General features: G+C 41.8%; 2 protein-coding genes across 2 annotated transcripts in view; both read left to right on the plus strand.

Moving 5' to 3' along the window:
• The window catches only part of LOC308400339 (uncharacterized protein), a gene marked incomplete at its 3' end in the record, with an annotated part of 203,250 nt that overhangs the window by 171,468 nt on the left and 6,900 nt on the right, over positions 1–24,882 (plus strand). The gene's annotated exons all lie outside the window — the stretch shown is intronic.
• Positions 317–16,871, plus strand: LOC308400371 (Fc receptor-like protein 5; the record flags this gene model as incomplete). Its single annotated transcript, XM_080888027.1, has 6 exons — positions 317–347; positions 1,124–1,159; positions 1,335–1,598; positions 1,678–1,923; positions 2,010–2,213; positions 16,828–16,871. 6 exons carry the CDS (start codon positions 317–319, stop codon positions 16,869–16,871), a joined length of 825 nt encoding a protein of 274 aa, XP_080744153.1.

The following is a 24,882-nucleotide window of genomic DNA, read 5'->3' on the forward strand; positions in this document are numbered from 1 at the left end:
AGTCGTTATCAATCTCTGGCATCCTTCCACAGCAATTCTTTTTGCCCCATCTTCTATGCCTCACCCCCAACCAATCAAGGCAGCTGTCTACCCCTCCCTGACCCTGGTTCTGTTGGAGGGTTCTTCCTATTAAATGAGTTTTTCCTTACCACTGTCGCCAAGTGCTCACTCAAAGGAAAACATTTGATTGTTGGGGTCTCAGTGATTTATGTTCAGAGGCGAGTAAAGCCCGCCCTCTTCCTCCTGCTCAGAGGAAGAGGGCGGGCTTTACTTGGTGTCAGGGACAGAAAAAAAGCTCAAATGAGTGAGAAGGACGATGAAGGAAACATCTGTGCTGTGTCTGCTCTGTAAGTAGAATCTCTGTGTTTGTTTGAATTCTTGTACTTTGACTGTCTGCTCTCCTGATAACTGATGATGGAGGAGAAGACATGAAAAACAAATCAGGCTGAATTCAAGTTCAAACACCACGAGGACCAACTGCAGGTCTGAACTGACTCTTTATCTTTGCTCAGGAGTCGAGGAAACACAGCAGGCAGTGAAAAGATCAAACCATTCACTCATTATATCAACACAGCTGCACAGTGGACACATGACTTTACTGGGTTGTTATAAGTAGTGGATATTTTCTATAAAATCTGTGTATTCAGTTCACATGATTGTAATCATTATGATCACTGTAAGAACTATATTTTAGATCAAACTTGTTTAGAAAGCAGTGAAGACTCCAACCTATGCAAATACTTTAATATCCATACAGGTTTTCCAGAAAGGTTTGGATTTGTTGAGAAATGTTAATGAAGCTAAGTGATCCATAAATTATATTTAACGGTACAAGTGTCACAGAGGTGTAGTGGTAGTCATTCCAAACATCAGCTGGTGATTAATGTTTTCTACTGGCCACTCAAATACTTTTATTCTCCCTCATGGTTAAGTCGTTAAGAGGATGGATGTGGATGGACCTTCCACCATTTAAACACTTTTTATCATTTTTTTCTTCAAACTTGGCATCAAATAGAAAATGAGCAGATATATCAGAGAGACAACTTTGTGTGTTTGTCAGCTGTTTGTGTGGAGTTGTTCTTTATGTTCACCTCAAATCAACCTGAGTGTCATTTCTCTTTAGTTCTGATCTCACTGCTGAGCTGCTCAACAAACCAAGGTCAGTAACCTTCTTCTGTCACAGTTTAAACCTGAGAAATGCTCACTGATATGACCTGATTGGGTTCATGTTTCACTATGGAGCTCAAATATAAAACTAAATGAAATAAGTAACCCAGAAAACACCTTTTATATTATTGTATCACATTGTCGGTTTGTTATTTTAACCCTCACAGCTCGTCTGACTGTGAGTCCCAGCAGCTCTCAGTTCTTTGAAGGAGACTTTGTGTCTCTGAGCTGTGAGGACGACAACAGCTCTGCTGGATGGACTCTGAGGAGAAAGACAAATGCAAGACAGAGGACTCAGTGTGGAGATGGGTGGGGAAAGCCAGCTGATTCTTCCTGTAACATCACTTTGATGGTGCCTCATGACAGTGGAGTTTACTGGTGTGAGTCCAGAGAGGGTCCCATCAGTAACATGGTTAACCTGACAGTCACTGGTAAGCTGAGTGTGTGGAGTTAGTGTTGATGAAGCTGTGTGTAAATGGATGAAATGCTGTAGTTTGTCTCTGTGTTGAGGTGGATCAGTGATCCTGCAGAGTCCTGTCCTCCCTGTGATGGAGGGAGATGACGTCACTCTGCTCTGTAAAACAAAGACCACTCCCTCCAACCTCCCAGCTGCTTTCTATAAAGATGGCTCCCTCATCAGGAAGCAGCCTACAGGTCACATGACCATCCAGCATGTTTCCAGGTCTGATGAAGGCCTCTACAAGTGTGACATCAGCGGTCATGGAGAGTCTCCATCCAGCTGGATCACTGTCACAGGTGACACACTCACCTGTCTGTGTTTCTGCAGCTTTCAACATTCACAATGTGACGACAACTTAGTGACTGTGTTTGCTTTATTTTAGACGAACACACCACCACTCCTCCACCTACATCCACACCTCCACCTACATCCACCTCTCCTCCTGGTTCCACCTCCATCACTCTTCCTCCATCACTCTCTCCTCCTGTTCTCTATGTGTTGTCATGTGTTGGATCAGTGTGTGTTGTGGTTCTACTGGTGTTACTGGTTCTGGTGGTGAGACGATGTGTCCACAGAAAACCTGAAGGTGAGACTTCCTGATTGTACATGTGTATAGATTTTCCATTCTGTATAGATGCATAGTTTTTAAATGGTTTTTATCCTGGATTTAAAGACCACCACTGAAACTGATGTGAAAAGGGAGATCATTCCAAAGCTTAGATAATCAACAACATCAAGAACAGATTTACATAGTACATGTCACGGCCGAGGCCGAACCCGACAACCAGACTCAAATGCAGATCATACTCAGAGGCAAGGATGAGTGTAATTAACAGAACTTTATTTTCTAGGGCCTGACAAATACTGTGAGCTATGAGAAATAACATGGGACTTCAATTATGGTGGTAAACAGGAGTGATGCTAAACTATGAGAAATAGTTGATTTACAAAAGCACCAGAGGATTGTGACGAGGGGATATGTACAGGGGCACGGGGCGGGAAACATGACCTGGAGGCTCTAAACTTTTGGCAGGTGGAGGAATGGCAAAGAAGGAGTGAGTGGTCAGAGTGAGCAGTTTTGGCCCGATTGAGTACTGTGACAGGAGGGCAAGCAGGTGAGTGAATCCGAGAGGTGATGTGACACAAAGAGCTGCCAAGCACAAACCAGCTTCAGGATGAAAGCGTGTATTGCCAGGAGATGGAGGTAGCAGACAACAGGATAGTGTGGTTAGCTGAAGACCTGGCGAAGAGGAAGAGGACTGGTGAGCGCTGGTCTTAAGTACTGGCAGCTCAATTGCCAGCAGGTGTGGAGACGTGCAGGAAAGCAGCGACTCTGCCCAGGGGTGGAACTGTGACTGAGTGGAAAAACCCAAGGACTCACCCAGACCATGACAGTCCAGATGAAAGAGTAATCCATCTGAGCTGGACAACTTAGAACGACTGGATTCAAGTTGATCGAACAGTGTAGAAAAATGCTCTGCTGTATTTGAGCCGAAGCCTCAACAGCGTTGGACAGGTGCAACCTGTTTAAGAGCAGCACCAAGAGCAACAAGGAGCAAACCAGGTGCTTTTTAATGTTCCAAAGACATTTTATAAATCCAGAGCAGCGAGCGTCGGGAGGTCAGGCAGGCTCCATCCCTTGCTGTTTTCAAAACTTGTTTAAAAACATCTCTTCTCCTTGGGTTTTAACCTAATTTGGGTCGTGATCTGTGTTTAGAAATATAGTGAAAGTGATAAATAAAATGGGCACATGGTCAGAGAATGTAGCATCCTCGACATGTAAGTTACAGACAAATAACCCATTCTTGAGTGCCACCCTTAACAGATTAAATAAAATGAAAAGAGTTTATGAAGTCCATGAAGTCCTTAGCCAGGGGGCTTCCCTGGGCAACAGATGTGAATATTAAAATCACAGAGTAGCAGGATCTGGTCATATTGTGAAGCACTGTCAGCAAGAATGTCAGAGAACCGAGATAAAAAAAATATTATTATTATATTTAGGAGGCAGTTAAACCACTGCACACAGCAGCGAGTGGCCCAGTTCACACAAACAAAGTTCAAAGGTGGTGTAGCATCTTCTTGAGGATAGCTGCTTAAAGGCGAAGTGTGCTTTAAAAACAACAGCTAACCACAAACAGAAGATCTCGGAGCGCTAAAATAAGCAAAGCCAGCTGGCAGTAGTTAATAAAAGGTGCTTAACTCACCAGGTGAAGTCCAAGTTTCTGTCAGACAGAGGAAATCCAATGCATGGGAAGAAAAGACATTTTCATTTGCCACTGATCTGACATTTATTAAACCCAACCTGAGGGGAGCTGGGTCGGAGACTTCCCCTGCACCAACAACCTGAGCCACAGGTCGAATGTTGGATAAAGTCGCTCCCTACCAATGCAAATGGCGAAGAGGCAGGGATTGAAGAGGGCTCCTCTTGATAGAGCCAACAAAGGGAACCAACCAGGAGTCCGCAGGGTCCACGTCATGGCACCAGGATTCATGGAAAAGATTGATGAATGAAGTGAAGATTGTTGGGAAGGTAAGAAATCCAGAGTCTCAGCTTAGCGAGGTGACCTCCACAGGTACCCCGTTTCCTGCGTCTCTTGCGCATAGACAGCTGCCTTTTTTCAGTATCTGGCAATCGCAAGACAGTGTGGAACTGAGATGTTGTACAACGTTGGCTAAAAACAATAAAATGAGACAAATAAGAGAGAGCGGTAGATGGCGTGCCAACCACAGGTGCCATTTTGAATCACACCAATAACAACAATTATTACAATACATTAAAATGTAGGAATGTTGACAAAATGTTTTTTTTTTCCTTGAGTAAATTTCCAGTGACAATTTTTACAGTAATTGATCTTAAATTTGGTTCATTTCAGCAGAAGAAAACATGACATACTGCAACATCAAAACATCACACTGTCGAAAACATCCAATCAAGCAATGCAGAGGTAATGTTCATTCTTTTTGGGTTTTTCTTTTCTTTTTTCATGGTCTAGTTCTTGTTGTTTTGAGATCAGATCTGTCAGAAGAGAAGGGTTATTTTAGAAAATTGGAACACTGTTGGAAAGGGGTGGTTTTTGCAACCAAAAGTGAATAATTTGTATTTAGAAAAGCTTTGTTTTAAGCTAAATACATTGATATTATGTGGTCAGACACAGATGGCTGCTAACTAACCACCAAAACTGGAGCTCAGACTTTGTGAATAGTCTGGTAGTACAGTTAACTACACACCAGCCATATTATTGGCCAGAATAGAAATTGCATTAAAAAAGCTCAGACGGTACAGTAGTCCAGTGGTCCACTACGGGGGATTCCGATTAGGTAGCAGACAGCTCACAGCTACAGCCTACTGCCTGTGTCATCAGCAACCTGTCTGTCAAAGAGGCCACCGCCCAGTTAATGCAAACTTTAAGAATTTTGAAAAGTTTGCATACATTTTACTACTAAACACTGAAAAAAACAAAACAAAAAACAAAAACCTAAAGACATAAAATGTATAACTGCTGAGTTGTTAGAATTGCTTCCTTTGGCAAAAGTCTTTCTGACTTGGTTTAAGTTTGATGCTGATTGTGATTACGGTTGATATATATATATATATATATAATGGATGAGGACATTATGGAGTATGCGAGTGAAAAAAATGTGTGATGTAACAAGAATTGTTTTAGTTTACATTTATCCTTTCATTTCCATTGATGCATACTTTTTTTTATTTGCTTCCTTGTCCAAAATGTAACACCTTGATTATTTTAATCAGATATGATATGAGTTTGTCTTTAAAGTTTGCTGTTGCGTGTTATCCGTTACCATTTCTGTACAGGACTGTGTGTTTGTGGTCTGTGGTTAACTGAAGCTAACAGCTCTGCAGTCGTCCAGCATCCTGTTTCTGATAGAAAGAAAACACTTCAGCTGCAGGTGTTTCAACACAGGGGGGTTAAAAAGACAGACAAGTTAATAATGACTCTCATGAATACGCTCATTAATTCATTTACTCTGGTATTATTCACAGTTTACCTTTGGGTGCCCTTGTTCCTTCATATTAATGTGACACCAATATTTTGAATTCAGCTTATGTCTGTGTCTATTTTCAAAATTCTGAAATGTTTGAAACGTTTATATTTTTTTAGTATCCTGACATGCTGACTCAATACACTAATCCTGATGATGAACAGTCATGTTTCCAGTGTTTTCAATTACTTTTTGTATCCAAATTGTTTCTTGTCTAAATATTTCTGCAGTAGCATTAATATATATCCTTTGCTATGAGTTGTTCTGCCTGCACTGATGTCTTCTGTGTGTCCTTTATTGTGCAGGGAGTGATCCAGCTGCTGTTTACTCAAACTGGTGAGAGCACTTATGAAGAAATCATGGTGAAAGAAAGCCAAAATAAAGGTAAGTCTGCTAGTGATTGTTTTCATCATGGTTCATGTCTACAGAGTGGCCTTACACTGTAATGATTTCCACGTTTATCTAACACGCGATAGAGTCTCAGTTTGATTCTGGGAGGAGACACAAATCCAGAGCTCCAAGTCATTATCTCTCAAAAAACATTAGACACAAGAACAACACTAAATTATTCTTTTTTGACAAATTGTCAGGCAATCTATGGATTCCAGATAATCACAGGGAGCCTTCCCAATGCCTGACAGATAAAGAATTCCACAGATAATTAAGGCAGCTAAACTTCATTTCCAGGAATAGTTGTTTTCCCCATGTGAGCTGGTCATTTAGCAGTTCTATCAAAAAAACACAGGCTGAGAAAGAGGCAGAAATCTTCCACTCTACTTTACTGATCAACCAACCAACATATATGTGTAACAACTTTAACATTTTCAACTTTTTATTTATTGATTGACTCAGTTGGCTTCTATCGAAATGTAAATGAGCCCAAGTCCTAATCACACTCTAGATCTTGTGCTGACTTTTGCTGATTTCATGAAACCCCTTTTTGGTCTTCATAGCTTAAAAATTGGACAATAATGGACTACACAACTCTGCTGATAAGTCATCTCTATCCAATCAGTTTGACTACATTTAGCTGGACTTAAGCAGACAGTAGGTCTCTGAACACCTCATTCAGCTGCTTCTGTCCTGTGTCACATCATCAGTAACAAACACTTTGTTTGTTTGACACTTTGAGTCAATTGTCCCATTTTGTTTGGTCTGTTTGAAAAGAGGGTGTCACATGTTAAGGAGCTGAAACTCCTAAACCTTTCAGCCATTATTTTTATTTATTTAATCATTTTTCTTGTTATTTCTTTTTTTTTTTGTACAGCATGTATTCAAGATCAGGTTCAACTGTTACATGATAAACATATATGAAAATATATTTATATTGAAGAATATCAATATAGCATTGGTTGGTCCAAATGTGCAGTTTACTTTGGTCAATTTTGACTAATAATCTAGACCATGGTATAGGCTGACCTTGTATGGCCCAGATGTCAGGTGTGGTATGACTTTTAGAAGTGCTGTAACTAAGCAGTTAGTCTGAAAGCAGGTCAGGTGTATCTTCTAAATCTACTTTTGGCAGCAGGATGTAACCAGGATGAATTTGTTGTGAATGTGAGGCGTATAATGAGACATATGAACAGACTAAAAGTCTTTAACTGTGTGTTCAGGGTGAAAAACTGTCCCTTTAATACAATGAATCATTTTGACTTCTGCATGTAAAACCACAGCAGCAGTTTCCTGCTGTTGATTCTAGTGAACCATAGGCTGAAAACACTTTCATACTGTGTTGCTGCTTGGCTAAAAATAGCGTTGTGAGAACACACTTGCTTTGGCCTCTGTGGGGAGGGGTGCCAGTTTGCATTAACAAAAGATGACAGCTATGTGGTCGCGCAGTTTTACTCACACAAACACCCCCAGTTTGTTGTAGTCTGTTGTTGTTTCTCAGCAGGTGTTTAAAAGTGGTAAAAACTGTGAAGAGAATAATTGTTCCTGTTTCCTGTTTTTATTTTTTATTTTCATTAAAATACGTAACCAACAGCTTGGAAAATAGATTATACATTTGTATCATACTAATTATATTATGATAAATGGCCTGTATTTATATAGCGCTTTACTAGTCCCTAAGGACCCGAAAGCGCTTTACATATCCAGTCATCCACCCATTCACACACACATTCACACACTGATATTATCAATCAGTTTTCCATTCATATTTAGAATTTTATGGCAGGGTCATATGAGAAGTGCGGAAGTGAGAGGCTTGTGAAATGGGATGCTTCGTCGCACTGTTCAGGTAGCCTAGCAACCATGATACTAACCGCGAGACACGTTACATACAGCATTGTTTGACAGAAATGAAGGAGAAAAATGTTTTGTTGGTCATTCATTTTTGTCATGACATCACTTTGATTAGTTGAGTATCTGAGGCTGAGACCACGGGACTGTAAAACATGATTGTTGGGCTTCATTTCTGTGCTGAACAGTCGTTTAAGATTAGTTAGTAAATAACAATCAGTTAATGTTGTTCATGAGACCAAAGTCATCTCACTGTGATAATGTAAATATAATATGGACAATATTATAGTATTGTCAGATTATTATGATATATATATATATATATATATATATATATATATATACATATATATATATATATATATATATATATATATATATATATATATATATATATATATATATATATATATATATATATATATATATATATATATATATATATATATATATATATATATATATATATATTAGGGGTGCAACGATACACAAAATTCACGGTTCGATATTTTTTCGATACAAAAAAATGTTCATGCCTTTTTAATTTGTCATTTGTTAAAATTATAAATATATATTTTAACTCAAAAGTACAGTACAGAACTGCACCCAGACCCACCTGGGTCTGGGTGCAGTTCCCCCCTCCAGGGGCAAGGGTACCTAGACCCGGTTTGTAGAGTACGCTTGGGGAGTGTGATCGTGTGTACAGCGTCTTTTTATGTCTGTCTCCACGTTGGTTGAGTGTGGAGTAAGTGCACATGAGAGCATGAGGGTGGGAATGAATGTTTGTGTCTGTGTGTGCCTGTATGTCTGTGTCTATATGTCAGGTTGGGTATCAGACGCCACCTCTCTGGGGACACCTCAGGCCCTCCAAGGTTTGGAGGCCTATCTCCACCCACCACCACTTCCCCTGCCGGTGGCGGACTCCCTCAGGTGTCGGTGCGTTGGTGGTTCTTTGTGTCTGGGGGTGGGCGTCCAGGTACACACCTTGGCGGCCGCTTATCGGGTCCTGGAGCCTGGGGCTCGCTCGGGCCCCTTCGGAGGTGGGGTGCCCCCGGCCTCTCGGCCTGGGGCTCGGTCACTCAGGCACAGCTGGGGGCCGGCGGAGCTCATGGGCGCGTCACTGCAACTCCCCCTGGCTTCTGCTCCGCGGCTGCTGAGTGAACCCTCATCTGGGACTCTCCTCAACTCTTACTGGAACAGTGGCACGGCTGCCCCTCTGTTGGTCTTCCATGGTCTCTTGTGTTCTGGGGGCCTCTGGATGTCTGGAGTTTTGATCTCCTCCATACCCGCTTCACACCCTGGAGGATGGGGCTGTGGCCCCCCCACACTCCCTAGCAGATCGTTACATGGAGAAACCTTTGGAATACAAGCGCGCTGATCCACACAGGTATGCACACGGGTGTTCACTGCTCGTAGACCCAAATTACACCTTTCTTGGCTACTACTTCGAAGCACATCTGTCCTGCGTGCTGCACAACAACATTGAATATTTAGTATTTACTGCTGTTTACACTTAGCTAGATTAATGCGATGGTGTTGTGTTTAGTATGTTGCTTTGTTTTTTTTGCTTGTTTTCTATTTTTCTCTCAACAGGTGATCCAGGAGATTTTTATTTTTTTTCTCCCCCCCTTTCTCACTGTCCCTCTCCCCTTCTGTTTTTCCTTTCCGTCCTCTTTCTTTCTCCCTTTCCTATCCCTCACTCATGTCTGTCCCATCTGTAACATCTGAAAATAAAATATAATAAATAATAAAAACAAAGATCGACCAAATGGACCAATACGGCAATGCCACGAAGATCCATTTGGCAAAGTAAATCCATTGGGTATCCTTGTTGGTCTTCAGACAACAATCCTGATGGCTAAAGAACCAAATGGGACAGGCAAAAAAAAAAAAAAAAAAAAAAAAAGACTGCTGGGGTTGGGGGAAGGCTCTCATGCATTAACGCAGACATAAGCATGTCTACAGTACACTCAAGAGTCCCACCTCCTTGCGTGTTACACCCACGGGAGGCATCATCACTCTCAGAAGGAAACAGGCCAGTAAGTGAGCAGTCTTTCCTTCACTCACACCCCCGCCTCCTTTCCCCCAAAACAGAAAACACACTTATCTATGCTGGGGCCACCTGCCAGCGCCAGCTTGTCCTTTGTGTAGATATCTGTATAAGCCTGCGATTCTGTTACCCTGCTCCCCAGAGGGTTCAGGCTCTGCTGCAGCCAAGCTCCCCTGTGGCTGGATGCTTGAACAGTAAGACACTCGCGCAGGTCAATCACAGGTGGAAGTACACCACTTGTTATCTGTGCGTTTAGAGCTTAAATCCCTGAACACGTTCAGGCCAGCTCATCTTGCACTAGCTCATTGCCGAAGTCAACTTCTCAACAAAGACTGGATCAGATGTTGTGCACGAAGTGTGAAAACATGTTTGTGGTTTAAATTGAAGTATCATCTCCCTCTTTGCTTTCTCTTACATTTAAACATCCTTATATTTTGTAGGCATTCAACATCTGGTTTGGGATGTGGGTCAGGGTCATGGGGTGTGCTGCAGCGGCGCGTTAATCAACTCGCTTTAATTATTATTTGAATTAAGGTATCATACAATGTAATTAATCCTCCTAAAAAATGGTAGAACTTGAATCCATTAAATTCTCTTTCCCAAAATTGCTAGTGATCATGCATTAAGGTTATGTAAGCTAAGCTAGCAAGGTTAAATGCTTCATATCAAAGCAAATATAAAAATAAAAAACAGCAGCGGTGAGACTGAGTCTGAAGTTTACGCCTGCTCTTTTTGAAACACTGCTGTTTCAGAGGCCTGAACTTAGCTCCATCAGTGAACCTGAACTCATTTAACTTTGGTAACTGTTACCTAACGGTATATTTGAGAAGCTGGAGAGAAAATGTTGGCCGAATGGGTAGAGCAGCTTGGCATTAAGCAGAAACATGACATTTCTCTGCCAGTATTCTGTGTATCTGAGTTAAGTTACACACTTGAGGTCTATATGCCTAAAATAATATGTTTTGGGATCTGAGTCATGCAAAAAAAGAAAAAGAAAAAAATGTGCCAGGCATGCTGGGATCTTGCTAGTGGTTATGTGCTGCTGGGCTATTCTGTGATGTTGCGGTTAATTGTGTTAACACGGTTGTTCCAGCGACTGTAAACGAACATACTCATACAGTAGTATAGATACACAGATGGAGGCAAACATGATCTTAGGTTTAATCCTCCAGACCAACTGTCAAATGTAATTGTAGGAAAGTATTTGGAGGACGGCTCTTTTTCCTTACATCAATTGAAATTATATAATCATGACTTTTGCATGTCTGAATTAAGGAGCTCTCAGCCTCAGAGGTCTGAATTGGAATTACAGCCCATCTGCTGAACAGGGCAGCAGGGATAGAGATGATTGCACCCTGGGATCATCCATTAGTGCTGTCATCTGGAATTCACAGTGGGACCACAGTGCAGTGAACTGCTATGCCTGGACCAGTTCATTTAGCAGCACACAGCATTTACAGCAGCAGCAGTCTATCAGCAGGTCAGATGTTGCTCTGAGCAGCACAGCCCCAACTTTCTGATGAGGCATCTGTTACTTTTCTGATTGAAGCACTTTACTTCTCCTCCCAGCACTGATTTCACTGCAGCTTTTTCTGTCCCTTTTGGTTGTTCCTTGTGGTCATCATCGCTTAGCACTATTTCTGTAATTTCTTATAATTACATTAATTATAATAACAGTGGCTCAGGAGGTCTTCCGCTAATTGGAGGGTCAGTGATTCAGTCCTCTGCTGTAATGCACTTTAAGTGGTCAATAAGACTTGAAAAAGTCAGTCCATTTACCAGGAGATCATATCTGTTTCATTTAAAATGAGTCCGTTGTAATGACGACCCACTTAGACAGACACCTGAAGGCAGGAGAGAACACAGTGGAGATTTTATATTTAGCAAATATATTTCAACTCCAAATTACTCCTTAAAAACAAGTGTTTGCTTGCTTGCTCTCAATAACACTTTAAGATGACATGGCACTGTCTGTAAATCTTTTGCTCATGTCATTTTTGTCCCTGTTTAAAATTTTAATACCTTCCTATAAACACAGTGAGAGTGAAAATAAAGTTATTAAAATGACAGTTTTATGTCAATATATCATACATGGCATATCTGTCAATAGATTTAAATCTTGTATATTTGATCATAAAATTGAAATGAGAGTGCCACATCTAAGGGATTGGACACCATGGCGTCTGCCTTTGACTGCCACCCAGCCCACAAAGCATCAGAACACCAAGCCTCCTCCTGCAGGTGATGGCCCCACAGGAACAAATCAAGCCTGTGGTACATGATAGCGGATCGTATCAGGAGTTTGGTTATTCAGGATTGGCTTATTGTAGAGTTGCTGCTCTCCCACATCAGAGGGAGCCAGTTAACATGGTTCAGGGATCTAACTACAGTGCCCACTGGAAGCCTCCTAAGCAAAGGTGCTTAACATACGCACATCTTATCTTGGACACTATGGAGACAGAGATAGATGGATGTTAGTGGTGTGGATGTCAAAACACAGCATGATAGAATATTATCACAATACTTCATGCATGATACAATATTAGTGCAATTTGTAATTTTGTAATATGCTGATTATCATAATAACAAGTGCAAACTGCAAATTATGTGCTCAAAGTGAAACTTTGTCGATATATGTTTTATATCTGTAATATCTGTAAGATGAATTTATCTCACTTCAGTTATTATTTTTGCTGCAAAAAGAGATCGTCTGAGTCTGCCGGCTGACAGCCTACAATTAAATGGGGTCAATTAACTATGATAAACTGTTGAAAATCATATCATATCTGTTGCTGTCTACACGAACAGAAATGTATATCATATGTATAGTCATATTCGTTGTGTTCCCACTAGTGCTTTCAGGTTAATCTCGTTGAAATGACCTTAACGCCACAACACGGCAAATCTCCGTTAACGAGCTACCGTCGATCGCCCCGTGCATGGGGCTAGATGGCCAACACGTTAACGAGCTAACTGCGCTAACACACTAGTTCCCACCCATGTAATTGAGCATTGCATGGCACATCCAACATACTGTTTTACTTTAGTCCATGACTCGCTTACCTTCAGGGTCATAACTGTTAGATATTTTAGTATTATGGGAGCATGTACTGGGTACTTGTTTTTATGATATTAGACAAGAAGATTCTGTGACTCAACAAGGCTCTTTATGTTAACCGTCATTTTCTCTTGCTTTGTCAACTCAAGATTTTATGGTGTGAAAGTAGATACTAAGGTTGGAGGGAAAACACCAACAAATCACTCTTTTACTTATCACTCCCTTGCAGAAGATGTTTATGTGAAGACCATCTGGGTTGTGTCAGAACTCACGGATGTAGGAGACCTCTGTATAAGATTTATAGGCCTTGAGAGTGCATCTTACTGCAATTGTAGAACAAAGGATTCTAACTGTCTAGTGTTGAACGGACCTGTCAAAGGTGTGTTGAGATACGATTGTAGAAGGCCTCTTTCAGAGTGGGGGGGACCTTCCTTATATGGTTCTAACTTGAAACTTGTTGACACACGAACTTTCTGCCTATAAATACCGCTGCACAGAAGAATAAAACTTTGAGTTGATTTTGGGAAAGCAACCTGAACAGTCTCTGTATCATTTTGTTCTCCTAACTGCTCCCGACGTCGTAACTAACCCGCTGACGGCATGTCGCGGCCTTTTACGTTCCAAACACCAAAAAAGTCCAAAAAAAGGCCGTGGGTGGCAACGGGAGGTTTGTTTTAGAACGCACTTCTGACTCCATTGTTTAAAAATCATATGTGGTTTATTTCGTGCAAAATTATAAACAAAAATCAACCAAATAACTTCTTTAAACTTAAAATTAAACGAAAGCTAATTTAATTTGCTTTAACAACTTCAAAAGTGGTCAAAAAATCATTTTCTAACCCTCCCGTCTTCCCATCTGACATTTGGCAAACAAAAAACGAAAACCTCTTTACCACTCCCATCCAGGGTGCTCTTAATCTCTTGATTAATGGGAGGGTCCATAAGCTAATAAACCAATCACTTTCCAAAAGCTTCTCCAATAAAATTAATTACAAATTTACATAACAAAACCAGGTCAGAATATTCTTACACCTTTAAAGAAAAAACAAAAATGAATACAAATTGCATTTTATAAACATTCAACAAAAATGGCCACAACACGGCATATCTGAGTGTTACTTGAGAATATATTGCTGAGTGTTACTTAAGAATAATTTTGAATCTTATAGGGTAAAGACGAAACTCTGGTTATAGACGCCCACGCCTCGGGGAAACCCGATCCACGGACCAGACCCGGGACGGAGTTTCTTGCAATATGTCACATGAAAACCAAAATAATTCCAAACGCCAGATCTGAATGAGGGTGGGGGAGGTCCATGTTGCAAGGAGAGCTTAACTTCTGTCTCGCTAGCTTGCCCTGCGCTCTTCCTTCTGACGATGCTGTCTGTGTTGAGCGCTCAGTGGCTCTGCGCTCGACAGTGCAGCCTAGGCGGAGTAGTCGAACGCAGATTCACTGAGCGCTCATCGGGTGGCTGTAGCTCAGGTGGCAGAGCAGGTCAGTCACTAACCAGAAGGTCGGTGGTTCGATCCCAGGCTGCCTCCTGGCTGCATGCCAAATATCCTTGGGCAAGATACTAACCCCGTGTTTGCCTACTGGTGGTGGTCAGAGGGCCCGGTGGCGCCAGTGTCCGGCAGCCTCGCCTCTGTCAGTGCGCCCCAGGGCAGCTGTGGCTACAATGTAGCTTGCCGTCACCAGTGTGTGTGTGAATGGGTGAATGACTGAATGTAGTGTAAAGCGCTTTGGGGTCCTTAGGGACTGAGTAAAGCGCTATACAAATGCAGGCCATTTACCATCGTCAGAAGGAAAGTTGATAAAATAAATTACAAATTTTGTATTGTTCGATACATATGCGTACCGAACCGAAAGCACTGTATCGAACGGTTCAATATCGATATGAATATCGTTGCACCCCTAATATATATATATATATATATATATATATATATATATATATATATATACACATATATAACCTCTTTGGCCGCTCCTTTCTGCTGTATTTTGCGGCAAAATTATCCACACCCACCACCGCGCTATGAATTGTGGGATATATGGGACCACCTGTCAGACCATCCGACAGGTAAAAGGAGCCATCCTCAAAACAGAAAAATCCCACTACTTTGGAGGAGTTGTCACTGCTATTGGATACTTTGCTGGAACACAGTAAAGCTGTGGGTCGTGGGAATGAAAGGAGTTGTCACTGCTATAATGCCATAATGTTTTATCTAGGGGTCTAGATTCATGCCTGTAGTGCACTGGCGTGTAAATAATTAGCATTTACTGAATATGTACTGACTGAGTCCCACTGTTCAAAAGTTGAATAAACAAACAAACTAATTTTTGCCTCTTTTTTAAAACTTAAAACCATTTTATAGAACATCACATCAGTTACAGTGTAGAATCATGTCATTTATAGTTTACAAATGACAAAATGTTTACACAAAATCATGAGTGTTTACATGATATCACCCACTACTAACATTACTTTATTTACTCTATCTTTTGAAAAAATACAGCAATTTTAACAGCACAAGACTTTAGAATATTTAACAGGAGCAGGTTTCATTCTTCCCTGGTTTTATTATCACACTGTTCAACAAACGCAGCAAACCTTCACCATCTTATCCAGAAGGGTCACCTCTTCACCCTCACATGGAAGAAGTAATCTGATTGGCATGGTGGTTTGTTTGAAGCAGGTCCCTTGTGTAGTGCTGGAACCCAGTCCCGATGTTTCATCCATTTCATAGGCTGGTTTGCTGCAATAATGCCAAATAATTAGCAACTCTATAAATAGAAGGTAGTTCTGCAAAATCACTCAGTAGGATGTTTGTTCTAATTTGCTATGAGCTCAGAGCGCATCGAAAATAAAACTAATAGGCTATAAAGAGTGATATGAACATATTTAGAACTTACCGGAATGAAAATGTCTGGAGCACCAACAGATATTTGGAGATGGAAGAGAGCTGCACGTCAGCTCGTCTCACAGCTGCTCTCCAGGCTAGACGCCTGAGTTTGGTAACATCGATACACGAGCTGCCTCATGTTGCTTCCAGGTTGGGAAAGAATGAAAAGATAAACAATTTTCAAGATTATTCTCTTGCCCACACAGCAAATACAAACCATGGCTGTTGTGTGTGCCTTCGCTCCCTTTTCACTTGCGCTAGACCCCCAAAATGGCGGATCGGGCCAAAATGCTTTCCACGCCCACCCCCGTGACATCACGCTCCAAAGCCCTATTGGGACACCACCACTGTGTTTCATTCAGTCTGTGTCGCGTCGTCTGTGTTCCACGCCCTATGTCATGTCAGGTTTCAAGTCTCTGTGCAGGTCATGACTCATGATGCTTATTCTTATATTTCATAGTTCCTTCATGTTCTGGCACAGTCTTGTTCATGGTCTCACTGTTCTTCCCAGTTTAGGTTCCTGTTTAGTTGTTGTCCCTGTTCAGCTCTTGTTTAGTTTAGTTCATGTACTCCAGCCTCAAATAAAGGCTCGCTTTTCTTTAAAGTTAATTTTGTCTGCTCATCTGTGTCCGCACCTGGGTCCTCCAAACACTCGACCACACGGTCAGCCACTGCGGACCGTGACAGTCTGACTCTTGTAACATAATTGGTTTTGTGGGTTCCAGGTTTTATTTTATGTATTTATTTATTTAGTTTTATTTCAATAAGCAGCTAAAGTGTAGGCAGTGCAGGAAGTAAAGTATTTTATATCTGAGCTCGTTCCCAGTAAAGTCTGAACTGGGACTGCACGTGATGCAGAGTGGTGGACATTTGAGGTTTTATTTAACTACACAGCTTGTAATCATGTTTTCTGTTGTTTGAACTGTGTGTGTTTGTGTTCAGACTTTAAACCAGAGCCAGACGTCGTCTACTCTTCACTGAAGTAGCCCACCAGTCCAACCACTGATGTCCAGCTGCTGGTCTCTAACTGGTTACCCAGCACCTCAGACAAGGAGACAACCACAAGTTCAAAAGATTACTCAGATTTTTTTCCACTTATTTAAACTCATATGCTTCAAAAATCACATAAGTTTAACTGGAATTATTTTAGTACTTAAAATAAACAATGATAATAAAGTCACTCTATGAGTTTGGCACTTTGTTCTGTTTCCCATACTAGTGATTTTGTTTCACTATAGGATTAATAAACCTTTGTTCACACTTTTTCTTCTCATGTGGTTCTTTTGTTTTTGACAAAATATAAAGGATAACCATTTTAATAAAGTCAAAACCAGAAATTTTAAAACCAGAAAATAATTTTATTTTGTACAGTTTCCTCCTTTTAAAGAAGCAGCTGTGTGTGTATAAATATGGAGGCTCAATGCTGTCTGTGTAAAATAAAGGAAAGCAAATAATAAAAATACAGAATCATTCTTACACTTAATGTGAAATTAGCCAGAGGGATAAAATTATTTACTTCATGACTCTGGCCCTAAACCAAGCAGTTATCAGCCCTCATATGAGTCCTGCATATAGTTGTCATTTAGATTCAGTGGATTAACTGATTCGCTTTTATTAAAGCTTCACTTTACTATTTACAGATAAACATCATGTGGAGTTAGTGTAAATCATTTGAAACACATCATATCAAATGAATTCAATCAGTTTTATCATCTGAAGAACCAGAAGCTCTCAAACTTTATCTGAAACAATATCAAGAAGAAAATCACCTCAGTCACAAAGAGGAAATGTACTCAGTTACTCTCCTGTACTCTAATTACAGTCATGTGATTTCCAGGAAGTGCTGCAGAAGCTGCAGGTGCTCTCTCTCCCTGCAGACTATTTGCTGCTGCTCATCTTTTCCGTTTTTTTCTCTGTTTGTGTTTCTGCTGCTTCTTTGTCCTCACTGTAAACAGTTGTACTGAGAGACTCCTGCACTGATGTTTCATAGGAAAGTCCAAACAGCCTCACTGGCTCTCTGTCTCGTTCATCACAGTTCTAAACACATATTTAAGTGAATATAATCTTCACCCTCAGTTAAAATGACTTTTATTAAGAACAGCACATCCTCAGTATTACTATAAAATAATTATTGATGTTCTGATGATCCATGTTAGTATTTAAAGTCACACTTCTCTCTCTAGTGGCCATATATAAACCACGTGTGAGGATAGGGTCCATTCTCCTCTACTTGTCCTTAACAGGGTCCTAGTGGACAACAGATCAGCAGGACTAACACAGAGAGACAGATTTCCATGTGCACTTAAACTTATGGGCAATTTAAAATCACCAATTAACCCAAATAACTGTTTTGGACTGTGGGAGACAGTCAGACCTGACCCATGCAAACACAGGGTGAACACTCCACACAGAAAGGCCCCAGTGAGATGGTGGAATCGATCCCAAAAGCCACTGTGTTGCCCTGGGAGGATGGTGTTCATGTAAAATTAGAATCATAGTGTCCCAGTCAGTCATCAGTGTGTCTCTGCACAGCTGTAATTAAAATGTTTTCCATACGTCATCCATCTGTGCTTGGTGCCAAGGCTGAGATAAACGAGGAGTTTTCTCATAAAGAGGAAGAAACAGTACTCCAAGAACAGACAAAGCCCAGCAGAAACCTTGAAGAGGAGCCTCGTCTGCCCCCACCCCGGAAGAGCTTTAGAAAGGAGAGACATCTGAGGCAAGAAGAGGGGTCCCCATTTGCCTCCAACTCTCTCAACAACACCAACGACCAGGACCAGGGACCACGATCTTCCCCAGTCCCCCAAACCCCTGACAGGCCATCACCCTCCTCCCCCTCCCTTTCTCCCCCCTCCCTTTCTCCTCCCTTTCTCCCTCCTCCCCACACCTGAAATTCACTGAGGAGATGATGGAGCAGGACAATGCTGGGCTCAGATCTACCTCCCGGCCCAATCCCTTTTTGTCCCCCATAAACCCCCCACCAGAGCAGCCAAAGGTTCGCCATCGAGCCCCACCCTCAACAGAGCAATCGAAGTTACATTGCCCAGGGTAACACCACCTGGGTCTGGGTGCAATTCCCCCCTCCAGGGGCAAGGGTACCTAGACCCGGTTTGTAGAGTACGCTTGGGGAGTGTGATTGTGTGTACAGCGTCTCTTTATGTCTGTCTCCACGTTGGTTGAGTGTGGAGTGAGTGCATATGAGAGCATGAGGGTGGGAATGGATGTTTGTGTCTGTGGGTGCCTGTATGTCTGTGTCTATATGTCAGGTTGGGTATCAGACGCCACCTCTCTGGGGACACCTCAGGCCCTCCAAGGTTTGGAGGCCTATCTCCACCCACCACCACTTCCCCTGCCGGTGGCGGACTCCCTCAGGTGTCGGTGTGTTGGTGGTTCTTTGTGTCTGGGGGTGGGCGTCCGGGTACACACCGGCTCACTCCTTGGCGGCCGCTTGTCGGGGCCTGGGGCCTGGGGCTCGCTCGGGCCCCTTTGGAGGTGGGGTGCCCCCGGCCTCTCGGCCTGGGGCTCGGTCACTCAGGCACAGCTGGGGGCCGGCGGAGCTCACGGGCGCGTCACTGCAACTCCCCGTGACTTCTGCTCCGCGGCTGCTGGGCGAGCCGTCATCTGGGACTCTCCTCAGCTCTTACTGGAACAGTGGCGTGGCTGCCCCTCTGTTGGTCTTCCATGGTCTCTTGTGTTCTGGGGGCCTCTGGATGTCTGGAGTTTTGATCTCCTCCATACCCGCTTCACACCCTGGAGGACGGGGCTGTGGCCCCCCCACACTCCCTAGCAGATCATTACATGGAGAAACCTTTGGAATGCAAGCATGCTGATCCACACAGGTATGCACACATGGGTATTCACAGACGCGGACTAAAGCTTTCTTGGCTGCTGCCTCAAAGCACACTGTGCGCTGTCTATCTTGCGTGCTGCACAATATCGTTTATTATTTAGTAAATATTGATATCTATGACTAGCTAGTTTATTGTGATGGTGCTTTGTTTTCTCTATTATTATGTTGCTCTTTGTTGTTTGCTGTCTCCTCTGTTTGTTTTTTTTGTTTGTTTTTTTTTTTTTCTCCATACAGGTGACCCAGGAGTTCTTTTTTTTTTTTTTCTCTCCCTCTTCCCCCCCCCCTCTCACCGTCTCTTCTCCCCTTTGGTTTTCTTTCTTTCTCTCCCCCTCTTTCTCTCATTCATTCCCCCTGTCCTATTTATAAAAAAAATAAATAAATAAAAAAATAAAAAAAAGACAAAGGATGAACTGAAGCTCTGCCATCACGTAATGTCGCATACTGCTGTTTCTGATGTCATTTAAAAAAAAAAAAAAAAAAAAAAAAGAAGTTACATTGCCCAGCCTCGCCCCCCTTAGTTCCTCCTTACCACCTTCATGCTCTGTCTCCGCAGTCTGATGTGTGATGTGTGGAGGGTCCGGACTGCGAGGATTATGGCAGTGGTGACTCTTCCCAGGAGAAGCTGGGACCCTGTTTACTAGAAGGTTTTAAAATTTCTGTACTTTTAGGTGACAGGAGACATGTGGCCTGGTCAAAACACAGAGAGGTGCACTCTAAAAGACCTTTGAACATAGTAAACATACCTTGTGTGCCACAGACTGCTCCCAAACACGAGGGAACAAGTAATACCTCTAAATCACTTAAGTTGGCTTTATTAAACATTAGATCTCTAGCTGGGAAAACATTTTTAATTAATGATTTAATCACTGAGCACAGCCTTGATTTTATGTTTTTAACTGAAACTTGGTTGGACCAAAGTAACAGTGGAGCTGTTCTCATCGAGACGACCCCTCCTAACTACAGTTTTATCAGTGAGGCCAGGGTGAGCAGGAGAGGAGGGGGGGTTGCTGTCTTATTTAATGAATCATTTCAATGTAAGCAGCTATCTCCTGGAAGTTTTCAGTCTTTGGAATATGTGGCTCTACAGCTGAAGGCCCCATCCAAAGTTGTTTCTTAATGTTTACAGGCCTCCCAAATACTGCACAGACTTTTTTAATGACCTCAGTGAACTGCTGTCTGTGATCTGTGTTGATTTTGACTATGTAATTATTGTTGGGGATTTTAACATCCATGTGGACAACCCTCAGGACAAAGGGACTAAAGACCTGAGTAACACTCTGGGCAACTTTGGGCTGACTCAGCATGTAACAGAGGCCACACATAATACAGGACACACTCTTGACCTACTGATCTCCAAGAGCCTGAGCATTTCAAACATTACTGTGTCTGATGTGGGCGTGTCTGATCATTACTGTGTTTTCTTTGAAAGTAAAATTTCAGTAAAATATATCAACAGCAGTGATCACAAAACGGTGTTGATAGGTTTGTAGCTTGAACCTATTCGCTGGAACGTTGAAGGCAATATAATTACTAGAGATGGCACGATACCACTTTTTTATGTCCGATACCGATACCGATATCATAAATTTGGATATCTGCCGATACCGATATGAATCCGATGTAGTGTTTTTTAATCAACAAAACTGTTTTTTAAAATATCTTGCTACATTTTGCAAGTCTGCAAGTTCATACTCAAGTTTAAAACAACAACTACACTAAAGCTATTCTGTTATACCTGTATACAAAAAAAATATTTCATAGTTCAGCAATACTGATCAATCTAATAAACTTAGACCTACACCATCCTCCCTATTCTGGTATTTTAAAGAGTACTTAGCGTAAATATTAAGCAACCTAACTAATAGGGTTCCAACTCCCAGCAACAACAAAAATAAATAAATAAAAAATAGGGAACCACCCCTCACGCGCCACCTCATGATGCTTAATCGACGTAATCAACCTTAATTTGATGCAGTGTGAAAAAAAATGCACAGAAATCAATTATTTTTCAAGAAATATTAAATAGATTCAACATCTTCAACAAAATTGCAGACTGCACAGATGGTACCTTCCCAAAGTAAAAAGTACTATAGCTTACTAGGGTATATATATTAGACTTTATAGTCACTATATACAGTAATTGACTTCTATTCATTTTACATCAAATTAAAACTTTGGGTGTCAGATAATTATTTATTAAAAGCTAGACATTTTAAATGAGAATAAGAAAGAAAAGTACGTCTTTGTGCCCCCTTTTCCCAGTTAATGCCCTATCGGCCCCCCTGGCTAAACTTTGCTAGATCCGCCCCTGCACAGTTACCAGCCGTCAGCTACGTAGAAAAAGATCCTGGTGTAGAAAGTAATATTAAATACATTCTAACAACAGATGATCAAGCTTAAACGTGCTGCTGTTGTTCAGCCGCTGGTTTCCTCTTTCTGGCGCAAAGTGGACCAAAAAACAAACAAGAGAGACGGACTCGCGGCAGAAAAGCCGATCAGCTGATCATTGAGCAGTTTCACGATTGAAGTAGCAGCCGGAGAGCGAGAGGCAGTCGCTCGTTAAGCTTAATGCAGGAATGCTTTACAAACATTCAGAGATGGACTTAAACACTTGCTTTACTTCTCTCGGGGATAACTTTGTCGGAGATGAAATGCCAGGTTGCTAGCAAAGCTCCAAATGCTATCCAGACCACCGACAGGTCCCGCATGCCACAGCCGCTCTATCACGTGATGCATACTGCTCCGACTGCTAACGTTCTGAGGTGAGTTACGGCGTGTTGCAAGTTTTGTGAGGTGCTTTCGTGATATTTAATGGATCGGATTACATTTTTTATTTTTCTCCGATATCCGATCCAGTAATTTAGGTCAGTATCGGACTGATACCGATACGTAATATCGGATCGGTCCATCTCTAATAATTACACAGCAAGCAAGACACGAAGTAGGCAAAGTTCTTCTTGTTACTCATGCATGAGGGAGACCTGCCTGGAGCCAAGTGTCGTTCCACCACTTGACCTCCGTCAGACTCTCAGCCAGGTTCCTCATAGCACTCCTCTTATTGTGGTTAAATGAATATGCATAGGGTCATTAACATATGACGTCTACATACACACAAAGAGTGTGTGTGTGTGTGTGTGTGTGTGTGTGTGTGTGTGTGTGTGTGTGTGTGTGTGTGTGAGGAAGTCCAGCAGTTCATCACAGATTATAAAGAACAACAAAATAAACTACCACAGCTATGCAGATGACACACAAATATATATCACAATGTCACCAGGAGACCGAGGCCCTGTACAGGCTCTTGGTAAATGCATTGAGGAAATTAATGACTGGTTGTGCCACAATTTTCTCCAACTAAACAAAAACAAAACTGAAGTAATAGTCTTTGGCGCCAAAGAGAAACGATTACAGGTCACCAGAGAACTTCAATCTATACATCTAAAAACCACAAACCAGGCGAGAAATTTGGGTGTAGTGATGGATGCAGACCTAAACTTAGAAAAACACATTAAGACAATAACAAAGTCAGCTTACTATCACCTCAAGAATATATCAAGGATAAAAGATCTGATGTCTCAACAGGACCTGGAAAAACTAGTCCATGCATTCATCTTTAGTAGGCTTGATTACTGTAACAGTATCTTTACAGGTCTACCTAAAAAATCAGTCAGACAACTACAGCTCATTCAGAACTCTGCTGCTCGAGTCCTCACTAAGACCAAAAAAGTGGACCACATCAGTCCAGCTCTGAGGTCTTTACACTGGCTGCCTGTCCGTCAGAGGATAGACTTTAAAGTTCTGATGCTGGCCTATAAAGCTCTGAATGGTTTAGGACCAAAATACATCAATGACCTCCTGACCCAGTATGAACCTTCCAGATCCCTCAGGTCATCTGGATCCGGTCTTTTATCAGTTCCCAGAGTCAGAACCGGACACGGAGAAGCTGCATTCAGCTTTTATGTGTTAGGGGTTCCGAAAGAGACTCAGGCGCAGGCCAGGGTTTTCCTTTAAGCGAAGGACAGTGCGTTTATTTACAGTGAACACATACACCAAGTGGCTATATACAACGTGCAGGGGAAATGGGTCCGGGTCGCCAGGGTCCGTGGGAAACAGGGTTGGGAGAAGGGTGTTCCACACTTTCTGTACAAAACGTTCCCCCCTCAATCACTCCTCTCCGCATCGGGTTCCAAAAACGATCTACACACAAAACGTCGGGTTAGCAGGATAATTATAAGAAATTCTCAAGGTAAAGGTTAGCCGAAACACAAGTCTAACTGACACTGATAGCTCAACGATCCAGCGAAGACTAGTGCAGACTCGCCATCTAAGTAGTGCAGTAATCAGCTGAGATCAGCGGCCGGTGTGGTGATGAGCAGGTGTGTGGGCCAGCAGCGGGAGCCCGCAGTGAGCATCGCCGTGGCGAGAGAGAGAGAGTGAGAGAGAGAGGGCGAGAGAGCAAACAAACCACAAACATATTGCCCAATAGAGGATTGACCAGCGGGGCACAGGGACCATGACATTATGCTCCTTATATCTGGAACAAACTCCCAGAAAGCCTCAGATCAGCTGAAACACTCAGTTTATTTAAATCCAGGTTGAAGACTCACCTGTTCTCAGCTGGATTTGAATAAAACACCAAATCCACACTTTTAAGTATAAATTTCAAAACTTAAATTTTAACTACTGATTTTATCTACTGTTTTTTTAATAAATTTTAAATCATGCTTTTTTATTTGTTTTTGTTTTTAATGTCTCTGTAAAGCACTTTGAATCACCTTGTTGTTGAATTGTGCTATATAAATAAACTTGCCTTGCCTTGCCTTACTTGGCCAAAGATCCAGGACCATGAATCATCATTATTTGTACATAACATGTTTTATAATTTGTAGATTTCTGTCTTTTAAATTCACTGTTCATGATATCTAAGAAATCTATCAAGATGAAGAGAAGAGTGTTTTGGAATTTTTCCATTAAATAAAGCCTGCAGACGAGCGGTGAGCATTAGCTAACATTCTTTAATCAAAAAACAAAGATCAGACAACCAAGCTTGTGGAGAGCCTGCATGATCTCGGGGCAAACGGTCAGCAGTCGCCCGAGTCTAGCATGGCTCTCAGTTAAATACCTTCTTCAGGAACAAAAGGCAGTACACA

The sequence above is a fragment of the Rhamphochromis sp. 'chilingali' genome (assembly GCF_963969265.1).
Source record: "Rhamphochromis sp. 'chilingali' genome assembly, chromosome: 1".
In the NCBI taxonomy this organism is placed as follows: domain Eukaryota; kingdom Metazoa; phylum Chordata; class Actinopteri; order Cichliformes; family Cichlidae; genus Rhamphochromis; species Rhamphochromis sp. 'chilingali'.